The 13,492-nt window shown below is 36.2% G+C and overlaps 1 protein-coding gene across 1 annotated transcript in view; it reads right to left on the bottom strand.

The window, feature by feature from the left end:
- Positions 1 to 13,492, bottom strand: part of HECTD2 (HECT domain E3 ubiquitin protein ligase 2) — an 80,018-nt gene that overhangs the window by 37,108 nt on the left and 29,418 nt on the right. Inside the window, exons 3-5 of the mRNA XM_022569359.3 lie at positions 3,319 to 3,457; positions 2,154 to 2,256; positions 1,651 to 1,740 (exon numbers count right to left, since the gene is read on the bottom strand). Of these exons, the coding sequence (XP_022425067.1) occupies positions 1,651 to 1,740; positions 2,154 to 2,256; positions 3,319 to 3,457 (332 nt within the window). The remainder of the gene's footprint in view (positions 1 to 1,650; positions 1,741 to 2,153; positions 2,257 to 3,318; positions 3,458 to 13,492) is intronic.

Below are 13,492 nucleotides of genomic sequence, written 5' to 3'. Positions count from 1 at the left end.
GCACGGATGTGTCTCTGCATTTTCACTCTTCTCCACCCTGATCTATGCCCTAAGAGGCTGACTACTAAGGACTGCATCAACCAGACTCCTTTGCCTTTTTTTGCCTTCTGGTTGGATTCAGCCATAGGGAACACTGACAGAAGAGGGAAGAGAGGAAAGTTGGGGTATTTATTCCCCCAACGCCCTCCCTTCAAGGTCACCATGGGCTGGCTATGCCCCTCATCTCCTGTAAGGCAGCCCTCTCCCCGACAGCTCATCTCCAGATTCACTCTACTGTACTACTCCTGAGGGCCTCCCTTGTTCTGCTAATACTTTTGTAAACAGTCCTCTCCAGGTTACCAGTTAGTGTGTGTCATCTGTTTCCTGCCAGGACCCTGGCTAATATATTGCTCATGCTAAAAACCTTTCATCTGGACCCATGTACTCTTTCAGCTAACCCTTAATTTCTCTGCTTCCCTTCACAGCAAAACTCTCCAAGAGCTGTCTGTATTCACTATCTCTACTTCCTCTCCTCTCATGGTCCCTTCAACCCATTCCAAGTAGGCTTTGTTTCCACAACTTCACGGAAACGGCTCTTATTAAACTCAGTCATCAATTATTCACCTTATCAAAGACAGTGCTCAATTCTCTGTCCAAATCTTACTAAATCTCTCAGCAGCATTTGACAGGATTAATTATTACCTCTTTGAAACACCTTTTTTCTCTCTGCTGATGGCTGAGCCCTATCCATCTAATTAAATGGCAATACCATCCACTCAGTTTCCTTCTTCCCTCAAGTCCCACGTCCAGTCTACAGAAGTATGTTTAGCTCTGTTCCATAATATACTCAGAGTCTGAATATGTCTCACTAGTTGCACTGCCAAAACCCTAGTCCAAACACTGACCCTCGTTTAGGTTTCAGCAATGCCTTCCTAACTCCTTTCTCTTGCCCCACTATAGACCATCCTCCACATAACATCCAGAGAGATCTTTCTAAACTATAAATCATGTCCGTCATCCCTTTGTTCCCAGCTTAAAATCTTTCAATGACTTTCAATTATAATTACAATGAAATTCAAACTCACATGGCCATAGAGAGCCCCCGGATCAGAAGAATCAACATATCCTGGAACTTGTTAGAAACACAAACCTTTCAATGACTTTCAATTATAATTACAATGAAATTCAAACTCACATGGCCACAGAGAGCCCCCCGGATCAGGAGAATCAACATATCCTGGAGCTTGTTAGAAACAATAATTTGGGGGCTCTATGCTAGACCTACTGAATACTGAGAAGCCTTTTCTGTGATTCTGATACATGCTAAAATTTGAGAACCACTGATCTACAGATTCAATGTAATTCCAATACAACCAAATAATTTACCTCCTTTTGCTGAGTCAGTAAAGCATGATTTTTTATCTTAGCAAGCCTTTAAATAAGGACTGAACGTAAAAGTATTTTCTACTGAATTTTCATTTAATTAGAAAAATATAAGAATAAAATAATCTAACTCTCTGAGAATTTCAACTAAATTTACCAAAAATTATATCAGAGTTTCTCATGTAATTATGTTACAAGGTGAGTTTTACAATATTTGTCTGGCTGCTTTTAAAATACAGAAGAGTCAAACAATTATGCTATTTGCATGTGTTCATAAATAATACTTACAGTATTAAGTAAGGCATCATATACAGCATTCACAAATTTAGCATTAATCCCAGAGTCTTCGATAGTATTAAACGAGGCAGAGGCATCTTTCTGCAAATTCAATTAAAGAACCAAGTGTATATAACATTTTAAGAACTAATCTAAGTAATATCTGAACCATAACTATTCCTACATAATTTCTAATATGCCTAGTATGATGATAAAAAAGGACTGTCAGGGCAAGATTGCTAAAAATAAATATATAAGGGTTATTTTAATAACTTTCTGTTTTAAAACTGAAAGAATGGAGTCAAACATTAACATTAGTACAAATAAAAACAATCTTTAAGATATCACTTAAGTAATACTTATTTGTGATACATACAATTTCAGAATTAATACCTATTTATGTTTGCTTAAACAGCTACTTAAGCCAATACTGGGTAGAAAAAGAAGTTAATTTATAGTATCTTTTTTTGGAAAATTTAAACTAAAAGTGAAAAATGTGCTTTACGTATCATTACCTTAAATGCAGCATTTAGTTCCGGGAAAGAATCAAACATTGTGAGATAAAAATCATGTACTGTTTTCCAATCTCCTGATGACTTAGCTTTTTCTACATCTTCCCTAAAATAAAAACATTTATTAGCCATAACAGATAAAAATGTTATTCAGATAAAATAGCATTAATTCTTTATAGATAAATGTCACCCAACATGCAACTTGAAATAATGAAGCTGAATACAGAAATATGTTCTAGTTAATGTAAAGGTAGCTTATGAATTTATAATTCTTAATTGCATTAAGATATTAATCCAGCTTCAACTTCCCCATTTATTTGCTTTTTAAAAAGCTAATTTTTGACATTCTCCTTACAATTATCACTCTTCCGTTCCTTCACTTCATAGCCAAATTTCTTGACAGATTTTGTTTACATTCTGTCCCTACCTTCTCTTTCCCACTTAGTCCTTCAAGTGTCCATTTGGGTTTTTTTAGTAGCTTTTACTACTAACATGGTTTTTATGATTTATATGTCACGTTCTATTATTTTATTACCACCTTTACCTCCTCTTGACTGTTTTTCTTTTTTAAAATTAATTAATTTATTTATTTTTGGCTGTGTTGGGTCTTCGTTGCTGCACGTGGGCCTTCTCTAGTTGCGGCGAGTGGGGGCTACTCTTCGTTGTGGTGTGCGGGCTTCTCACTGTGGTGGCTTCTCTTGTTGTGGAGCATGGGCTTTAGGAGCGTGGGGTTCAGTAGTTGTGGCATGTGGGCTCAGTAGTTGTGGCATGTGGGCTCTAAAGTGCAGGCTCAGTAGCTGTGGCACACGGGCTTTGTTGTTCCACGGCATGTGGGATCTTCCCGGACCAGGGCTCAAACCCGTGTCCCCTGCATTGGCAGGCAGATTCTTAACCAATGTGCCACCAGGGAAGTCTCTCTTGCCTGTTTTGACTCATTTTCTCTTATTTAGTGTCTTCTGCTGTAACATTATCTATCTCTTACTGGTTAATTATATGTTTGTTTTCACCTTCAACTTGAGACATGTAGTGTTTTGTGTCTTCACTCTTGGCTAATACTTTATAATGAGCCACAAGTTCAATTAATTTCTCACACAAAAATATTAAATTATGTAAAGTGCTGACATGCAGATGACTATGTGTCTACATGTAACAGTGAGCCGAAACTTACAGAAAATCTTTCATAGTTTTCGGCTGAACAGGAAGGACGGGTTCTGGAAGAACTGGGGTCTTCATTTCAGATGATAAAGCATCTATAGAGGTGCGCTGTTTCTGTCTAACATCAAGGCAAATTGGTGGTAGGTCTCTCACTGTGAAGGATAAAAAAGCTTTCAATGTAATTGATCATAAAATCTTTCCAAATTATAAAATGCCAGGCTAACTCAACACGAACAGAAAACAACGGATTATTTTGTATTGCATTCCCTTGGGATCATATAACAGAAAAACCCAGCACACTGAACGGCACTTACTGGAGGGTCTGTTGCCACCTACCCAACTTCACCCATAGCAGATAAATTAGGCTGTATCTGACATTAAAAGTTATCTGTAGATACAATACAGAGTTTTTCTTTCATCGCCTCCCTTCCCATAAATTTTCTTTCAGGGATTATTTCAGTGAGACTAGATGTTTTTAGTGTTTATTAGCTTTTGAATACACTTGCCCCTTTAATGATGTGGAGTTTGGGCACCGATCCCCCATGTAACTTTACAGTTGGCCCTCCACATCTGTGGTTCAGCACCTGCGGATTCAACCAAACACAGATTCTGTAGTACTGTACTATGTATTTATTGAAATTTATTGAAAAAGTCAGCACATTAAGTGGACCCACCCAATTCAAAACCATGTTGTTCAAGGGTCAATTGTGTATGTACATCATTTATTGACATCCTCTGCAATTCTTTATTGGAGTTTTAGCATTTTATCATCAATTTGCATGAACATTTTATGTATGTTTCTTTTTTTCCAAATATCCGCCAGTTCATCGTTTGCCTTTTTGTTGCATTTTATAACCTTATAATTGTAAAATAAAACAAACACAGAAAAATCTCACAAAACAAATGTATGGCTTAATGAATTACTATAAGGCAAACACCTCTGAAACCACTAACCAGTCAAGGAATAGTGCTACCAACCCTTTCTTGTTCTGCCTATTCTAATTTTAATTTCTCTCAGTTTCTTTTTATCTCTTTCCTCATTTCTTTTTAAAATTTTAAATACTTCCTTCTTCTCATCTTCTAGTTCTCTTAAGGCATTATCTGTTACATTTGTCTGCTTTTGTGTTCCTTCTAGTTTATTTCTAAAATTTAAAAACAATCTAATTATTTCCTTTATTGCCACCTCACTTTTCATTTTTTGCAATTCTGATTTATGGCATTCTTTCAAGTGTCATATCATTTTCTTAATGAGCTTTAGCTCATTTTGAAATAGTATTTTATCTATTTTTGTGGGCATGTGTTTCTGATGTGCTCCCATTGTTCAAGTGGCTGTTATTCTGTTTCTTATTCTTTTATATTATAATACAATTTTGTAATTAAAAATTATAGAATTTGACCTTGTTTCTTTTCTGTAGCCAATTTTATTTGAAATTAATCTTCCCAAACTTTCAGAAGGAGGTGTAGCACCCCCTTTTTTTGTTTTTATGTAGAACTCAAATACATGGTAGCTTCTTTCTGGGATTTCCAGGCCCTGTTTCCCTCTTCCACTTTTGTTCAGGTGATCTCTGTCTTTAATCTTTATTGTCCCAGTGATGCTCAAATTTGATTCTAATTTCAGAATGCGCCCCTCTGCCCCCCTTCCTGGAAGGGATCCCTAGTTTGGAGAATTCACAGGGGTTACCTGCTCCCTTCAGATCTCAGCATGGGCCCTCTGTATTCACCTGTTCTTGGCAAAACCCCTCCCAGTTTCAGCTTTTGTTCTCAAACTGGGCTCCTGAGCTTTCCAATGAATACCTGTTGCTTATTCATTTCTTTTCTTTCTTTTTAACATCTTTATCGGAGTATAATTGCTTTACAATGGTGTGTTAGTTTCTGGTTTATAACAAAGTGAATCAGTTATACATATACATATGTTCCCATATCTCTTCCCTCTTGCGTCTCCCTCCCTCCCACCCTCCCTATCCCACCCCTCTAGGTGGTCACAAAGCACTGAGCTGATCTCCCTGTGCTATGCGGCTGCTTCCCACTAGCTATCTGTTTTACGTTTGGTAGTGTATATATGTCCATGCCTCTCTTTCACTTTGTCACAGCTTACCCTTCTCCCTCCCCATATCCTCAAGTCCATTCTCTAGTAGGTCTGTGTCTTTATTCCTGTCTTACCACTAGGTTCTTCATGACCTTTTTTTTTTTTTTTATTTCTTAGATTCCGTATATATGTGTTAGCATACGGTATTTGCTTTTCTCTTTCTGACTTACTTCACTCTGTATGACAGACTCTAGGTCCATCCCCCTCAGTACAAATAACTCAATTTCATTTCCTTTTATGGCTGAGTAATATTCCATTGTATATATGTGCCACATCTTCTTTATCCATTCATCCGATGATGGACACTTAGACTGCTTCCATGTCCTGGCTATTGTAAATAGAGCTGCAATGAACATTTTGGTACATGGCTCTTTTTGAATTATGGTTTTCTCAGGGTATATGCCCAGTAGTGGGATTGCTGGGTCGTATGGTAGTTCTATTTGTAGTTGTTGTTTTTTTTTTTGCGGTACGCGGGCCTCTCACTGTTGTGGCCTCTCCCCTTGCGGAGCACAGGCTCCGGACGCGCAGGCTCAGTGGCCATGGCTCACGGGCCCAGCCGCTCCGTGGCATGTGGGATCTTCCCGGACCGGGGCACGAACCCGTGTCCCCTGCAGCGGCAGGCGGACTCTCAACCACTGCGCCACCAGGGAAGCCCTATTTGTAGTTTTTTAAGGGATCTCCATACTGTTCTCCATAGTGGATGTATCAATTTACATTCCCGCCAGCAGTGCAAGAGTGTTCCCTTTTCTCCACACCCTCTCCAGCATTTATTGTTTCTAGATTTTTTGATGATGGCAATTCTGACCGGTGTGAGATGGTATCTCATTGTAGTTTTGATTTGCATTTCTCTAATGATTAATGATGTTGAGCATTCTTTCATGTGTTTCTTGGCAATCTGTATATCTTCTTTGGAGAAATGTCTATTTAGGTCTTCTGCCCATTTTTGGATTGGGTTGCTTGTTTTTTTTGTTATTGAGCTGCATGAGCTGCTTGTAAATTTTGGAGATTAATCCTTTGTCAGTTGCTTCCTTTGCAAATATTTTCTCCCATTCTGAGGGTTGTCTTTTCGTCTTATTTATGGTTTCCTTTGCTGTGCAAAAGCTTTTAAGTTTCATTAAGTCCCATTTGTTTATTTTTGTTTTATTTCCATTTCTCTAGGAGGTGGGTCAAAAAGGATCTTGCTGTGATTTATGTCATAGAGTGTTCTGCCTATGTTTTCCTCTAAGAGTTTGATAGTTTCTGGCTTACATTTAGGTCTTTAATCCATTTTGAGCTTATTTTTGTGTATGGTGTTAGGGAGTGTTTTAATCTCATACTTTTAAATGTACCTGTCCGGTTTTCCCAGCACCACTTACTGAAGAGGCTGTCGCAGATGACATGATACTCTACATAGAGAATCCTAAAGATGCTACCAGAAAACTACTAGAGCTAATCAATGAATTTGGTAAAGTAGCAGGATACAAAATTAACGCACAGAAATCTCTGGCATTCCTATACACTAATGATGAAAAATCTGACAGTGAAATTAAGAAAACACTCCCATTTACCATTGCAACAAAAAGAATAAAATATCTAGGAATAAACCTACCTAAGCAGACAAAAGACCTGTATGCAGAAAACTATAAGACACTGATGAAAGAAATTAAAGACGATACAAATAGATGGAGAGATATACCACGCTCTTGGATTGGAAGAATCAATATTGTGAAAATGACTCTACTACCCAAAGCAATCTACAGATTCAGTGCAATCTCTATCAAACTACCACTGGCATTTTTCACAAAACTAGAACAAAAAATTTCACAATTTGTATGGAAACACAGAAGACCCCGAAGAGCCAAAGCAATCTTGAGAACAATAAATGGAGCTGGAGGAATCAGGCTCCCTGACTTCAGACTATACTACAAAGCTACAGTAATCAAGACAGTATGGTACTGGCACAAAAACAGAAATATAGATCAATGGAGCAGGATAGAAAGCCCAGAGATAAACCCACGCACATATGGTCACCTTATCTTTGATAAAGGAGGCAAGAATATACAGTGGAGAAAAGACAGCCTCTTCAATAAGTGGTGCTGGGAAAACTGGACAGGTACATGTTGCTTATTCTTAAGCTCTCTTGTTCTCAGGTCCATCAAACAGCCCAGATGCTTTCTTCTGCTTACACCATAGAGATCTTCTGATTTTGGTGATCTGTCCTGCTATCTTTTAGGGCTTATGGGAATACCTTATGAGCTAATTTTATGGTAAATGATGTCCATGATGTTTAATTCTGCTATATAAGTGGTATGCATGTTTCTTTGGGGAGTCAGGGAGATTAAAAAACAATGCCGCTTCTGCTGCTACCTTCACAAAATCTTTTTGCCTTTTAATTTTATTTCTGAAAACAGAAAAGTATTTAAATAATACTTTTATTAGTTTAATGTTATCAACCTATTCCTTTATTATTTTTTATGATTAATAAGCCAAGCCTTCTCTCTCTAGAGATCAGATAACCTTGTATCTATTTTAATTTGTTTTCTTCATTATAGTACTTGTGAAGGATACACTTACCACATTGCCTGGCAAAGAGTAAATGATCAATAAATGTTCTCTATCATTTCTAGAATTTATTTTATTATATAAGAGGTAATACAATATAAAATATAAGTATTTTTTCCTAAATGGCCCATTTCAGAATATCGTTTACGAAAGTATGTCATTACACAATGTTTTTTGATACTCTTATCATATATTAAGTTCTTTTATATATGGGGCTCTATTATTGGGCTATGTATATGATTCCACTGACCTGTTTATTATTATACCAAACAATTTCAATTACTATAGTTTAATAATATCTATCAATACCTGGTAAGGCAGTAGGCTTGGTGAGAGATGGTTGGTGGCTGGGGCCAGAGCGGTGGTAGTAGAACTGATGAGAAATGGTTGGATTTGTGACATATTCTGCATATAGAATTAATAGGATATGCTGTTGGAAGGTATATTGGCAGAAAGGTAGAAATGCCAGAATCTGTTAAAAGAAAGATGAGCCAAAGATGACTGATAATTTAGCCTCACCAACTGGGTGAACGGTGAGACCATTTACTGAAATGGAGAACACTAGAACACTAGAGAAAGTTTTTTGGCATGGGGGAGTGGGGTTGGGGGAGGAGTCAAAAGTTTTCTTTTGGCCCCATTAAAGGTAAGATGCTCATGAGACATCTAAATGCAGATGTTGAGTAGATATGAATCTTGAGTTCAGGGAAGTGTGAAGGTTTATAGCTCAGTTAAAATGCTCCATTAATGAGATTCCTAAGGAGAGTGTAAATAGAGAAGAAGCCTGAGAACTGAGTTCTGGGGACTGAGCCCTGGAGCAATCCAACACTGGAAGCTAATTAATTCTCCCTCTTTTATTTCAGAGTGAAAATATTAAAGGCTTGACTTTTATTTTGAATATAGCTCTAGTCTTATAATTCATCATGCAGTATTCTCATAGTTGCTATTTTCTAAACCTATAAGTTCAGTTTTAATTTTTTTAATGTCGAAATTAAAGAATCTACTTAAAAATTTTTTTCACTCAGTATGCTTAAATTTCTATTATTAATTCTAGTTTTGTGCCATTGCGGTCAAGGAATATAAACTTAACAATTCCTCATATGAATAATTTACTGAAAACAACTCTGTCCATGTATTATGAAATTTTGTTTTTTAAAAGATTTATATTCTATTTGAAGGGGACAAAGTGAGTTAACTACAGCAAACATCATAATTAATGGAGAAATATTACAAACATTCTCTTTTAAATAAGGACTGGAATAACATGGGAATAAAGGTACTATCAGCACATTTATTCAACACTGTACTGGAGGTCCTAGCATGTATAAAGACAGAAAAGAGATTTTAAAGACTCAGGATTAGAAAGGAAGATAAAACACTGTCGTTTTCAAATGATTTGATTATAAACACAGACAAATCCAAAAGAATCAACAATTAGAAATAATAGAGGAGTTTAGCAAGGTGGATGGATTAAAAAAAATCAATATATAACAGTCAACTGCATTTGTAAACACCAGCAACAAACAACTAGAAAATACAATTTTTAAAAATTTGTAGAACTATTAAAAATTAAGTACTAATAAATAAATTATAAATCTCTGTAGAGAAAATACTAAAACTTTGTTGAGAGATTGAAAAAAACATCTAAACAAATAGAAAGCAATACCATGTTATGGCTAGAAATGCTGACTATCATAAAGAAGACAATTTTTCTGAACTGTTCTTCAGATTCAGTGCAATTCAATAAAAATCCCAGCAATATTTTGGAACTTGCTGATTCTAAAAGTCATAGAACTGATTCTAAAAGTCATATGGAAGACGAAGTGCACAAGAATAGCTAAAGCATTTCTAAAGCAACACGAGTAAGAAGTGGGGACCTTGCTCTACCAGATATCAAAAATTTTGAGCTTAGAGTAACTAAAGCAGTGTTTTACTGACACAGGATTAGATAAGTTGACCAGTGGACTAGAGAACCCAGAATCATATCCATCCACACATGAAAGTTCAATATATGAAATATATGGCAGATCATTGGAAGAAAGAAAGGATTTGAAAATATGGTTAACCACATGGGGAAAAAATGAAGTTGGATTCCTATCTCATACCTTAAAAACTAGGAATAGGAAAATCCTTCTGATTTGGGGACAGAGAAATGTTTCTTTAAGAGAAACTAAAAAGTGCAACTATAAAAAACAGACATTTTTGACTATGTTAAAATTAAAAACTTCTGATCATCAAAGATATCTTGAATTAAAAATATAACTTACAAGTTGGAGGGAAAATCTGAAACACATACAACAAAGGATGAGCACCAAGAATAGAGAGATATTTCCTAAAAATCATCGAGAAAAAGAGAAATAATCCAATAGAATAATGTGCAGAAGAATCAAACAGGCATTCTAGAGAAAGAAACACATATACCATACACACATCAAAAGACATTCAGTCTCATTAGTGATTAAGAAAATGCAAATAAAGAACATGAGACACAATCTTATATCCACTCAACTGGCAAGGATTAAAAAGTATGATAATGTTAGAGAGGATGTAGATTAATTTGATATTTCACGTATTGTTGGTAGGTGTATTAACTTCCACAAACACTTTAAAAAACTGAAAAGCAGGGCTTCTCTGGTGGCGCAGTGGTTGAGAGTCCGCCTGCCGACGCAGGGGACGTGGGTTCGTGCCCCGGTCCGGGAAGATCCCACATGGCGCGGAGCGGCTGGGCCCGTGAGCCATGGCTGCTGAGCCTGCGCGTCCGGAGCCTGTGCTCCGCAACGGGAGAGGCCACAACAGTGAGAGGCCCGCGTACCGCAAAAAAAAAAGTAATCATTTCCAGCAATTCAGTCCTAAACACATGTCCAAGAGAAATTTTGCATAAGTACATCAGAAGACATATACAAGAATATTCACAAAAGTATTGTTTCAGGAAAAAAAAATCTGAAAATAATCCAGTTATCCATTACTCAGAGAATTGAATACATTGTGGTATATTTAGACAACACAGTATTTACACAGCATGCAGTGGAAATAAACTATGACACTGTAATATGTTATATTATACTATATTGTACTATTTCATATCCCTATTATTAAAATAAAGCAACCAATAGAACTCTGCACGGACCAAGGTCAGTGTCACGAACCAGAATTGTGATTAATCAAATTCTGTACATCTGAGGATCAAAAAACTGTTTTTCCCTAAACTTCTAGAGTTGCCATACTTAATTTTATAATTAAACTTTTTAAATTTTGAGATAGCTGTAGAATCCCATGTAGTTGTAAGAAATAATACAGAGACATCCCATGTACCCCTGACACAGACAGTCAGATATAGAACATTTCATCACCGTGTTGCCCTCATGGTGCCCTTTATAGCCACACCTACTTCCCCCTGTCTCCACCTTGCTTAATCCCTGGCAACCACTAATCTGTTCTTTCATGACTATAATGTTGCCATTTCAAAAGTGCTATATAAACAGAATCACATATATGTAACCTTTTGGGATTGGCTTTCTTTTACTCAGCATAATTCTCCAGAGATTCATCCAGGTTGTTGCATGTATGAACAGTTTATTCCTTTTCATTGCTGAGCAGTAATCCATGGTTGTACTACAGTTTATTTAACCATTCACCCACTGAAGGACATCTGTTTGGAGTTACTATGAGTAAAGCTGCTATAAACATTTGTGTATAGGTTCTTGGGTGAACTTTCATTTCTCTGAGATAAATGCCCAGGAGGGCAATTGCTGGGTTAAATGGTCATTGCATGTTTAGTTTTTTAAGAAGAGCTGGAGGAATCATGTTCCCTGACTTCAGACTATACTACAAAGTTACAGTAATAACAGTATGGTACTGGCACAAAAACAGACACACAGATCAATGGAACAGGATAGAAAGCCCAGAAATAAACCCACACACTTACGGTCAATTAATCTACAACAAAGGAGGTAAGAATATACAATGGAGAAAAGACAGTCTCTTCACTAAGTGGTGATGGGAAAACTGGGAAAGCTAAAGTAGAAGAATGAAATTGGAACATTCTCTAACACCATATACAAAAATAAACTCAAAATGGATTAAAGACCTAAGTATAAGACTGGATACTGTAAAACTCCTAGAGGAGAACATAGGCAGAACACTCTGACATAAATCACAGCAATATTTCTTTGGGTCTGTCTCCTAGAGTAATGGAAATAAAAACAAAAATAAACAAATGGGACCTAAAAGCTTAAACACTTTTGCACAGCAAAGGAAACCATAATATGAAAAGACAACCTATGAAATGGGAGAAAATATTTGCAAGCAATGCGACTGACAAGGGATTAATTTCCAAAATATACAAACAGCTCACACAGTTTAATATCGAAAAAAACAAACAACCCAATGAAAAAATGGGCAGAAGACCTAAATAGACATTTCTCCAAAGAAGCCATACAGATGGGGGCAGCAGGCACATGAAAAGATGCTCAGTATCACTAATTACTAGAGAAACGTAAATCAAAACCACAATGAGGTATCACCTCACACCACTCAGAATGGCCATCACCAAAAAGTCAGATTTTACAATTTTTTCCTTTTATGAATTGTGCTTTTGGTGTCAAGACTAAGAACTCTTTTCTAGCCCTAGATCCTGAAGATTGTCTCCTATTGTTGTTTTTTTTCCCTAAGTGTTTTATAGTTTTACATTTAAGTCAGTTATCCATTTTCAGTTAATATTTGTATAAGGTGTGAGATCTGGGTCGATATTTATACATGTTCAATTACTCCAGTACCAACTGTTGAAAAGGCTATCTTTCTTCTATTGAATTGCTTTTGCTCCTTTGTCAAATTGTAACTGGGCATATTTACATGGGTTTATTTCTGGGCTCTCTATTCTATTCCACTGATCCCTGTATTTATCCCTCCACTAATACCTCACAGTTTTGATTACTTGTAGCTATATGGTAAATCTTGAAATCAGGTAGACTGATTTCTCCCACTTTATTCTTTTTCAAAATTGTTTTTCTAGTTCCTCTGCCCTTCCACATAAATTTGAGAATAATTTTGTCTATAGCTGCTAAAAAAAGAAAAGAAAAGGTTTATGGGATTTTGATACAAATTATATTAAATTTGTATATCAATTTGGGGAGAATTGGCATCTTTACTGCATCGAGTCTTCCCATCCCTGAACACAGTATGTCTCTCCACTTATTTAAGTCTTTTAAAATTTCTTTCATTAGCAATGTGTAATTCTTAGCATATAAGTCTTGTAATGCTTGCTAGATTTATACTTAAGTATTTTATTTTTAATGTGATTATAAATGATATATATTTTAAATTTCAGTGTACATGTATTTATTGCTAACATAAACACAATTGGTTTTTGTATGTTATATCCTTCAACTTACTAAACTCGTCTATTAGTCCTAGGAGTTTTGTTGTTGATTTCTGGGGATTTTTTTATGTAGATAATTATGTCATCTGCAAATAGGGACAGTTTTATTTCTTACTTTCTGATCTGGATGGCTCTTCTTTGTCTTGCCTTATTTTGCTGACTAGAACTTCCAATGCTATGTTGAAT

This window comes from Delphinapterus leucas, chromosome 16 (genome assembly GCF_059928025.1).
Source record: "Delphinapterus leucas isolate spDelLeu-1000000601 "Yukka" chromosome 16, BTC_Dleu_Yukka2, whole genome shotgun sequence".
Classification (NCBI taxonomy): domain Eukaryota; kingdom Metazoa; phylum Chordata; class Mammalia; order Artiodactyla; family Monodontidae; genus Delphinapterus; species Delphinapterus leucas.
Note: the sequence above shows the minus strand (reverse complement) of the source record. Positions and strands in the feature narration are given on the sequence as shown.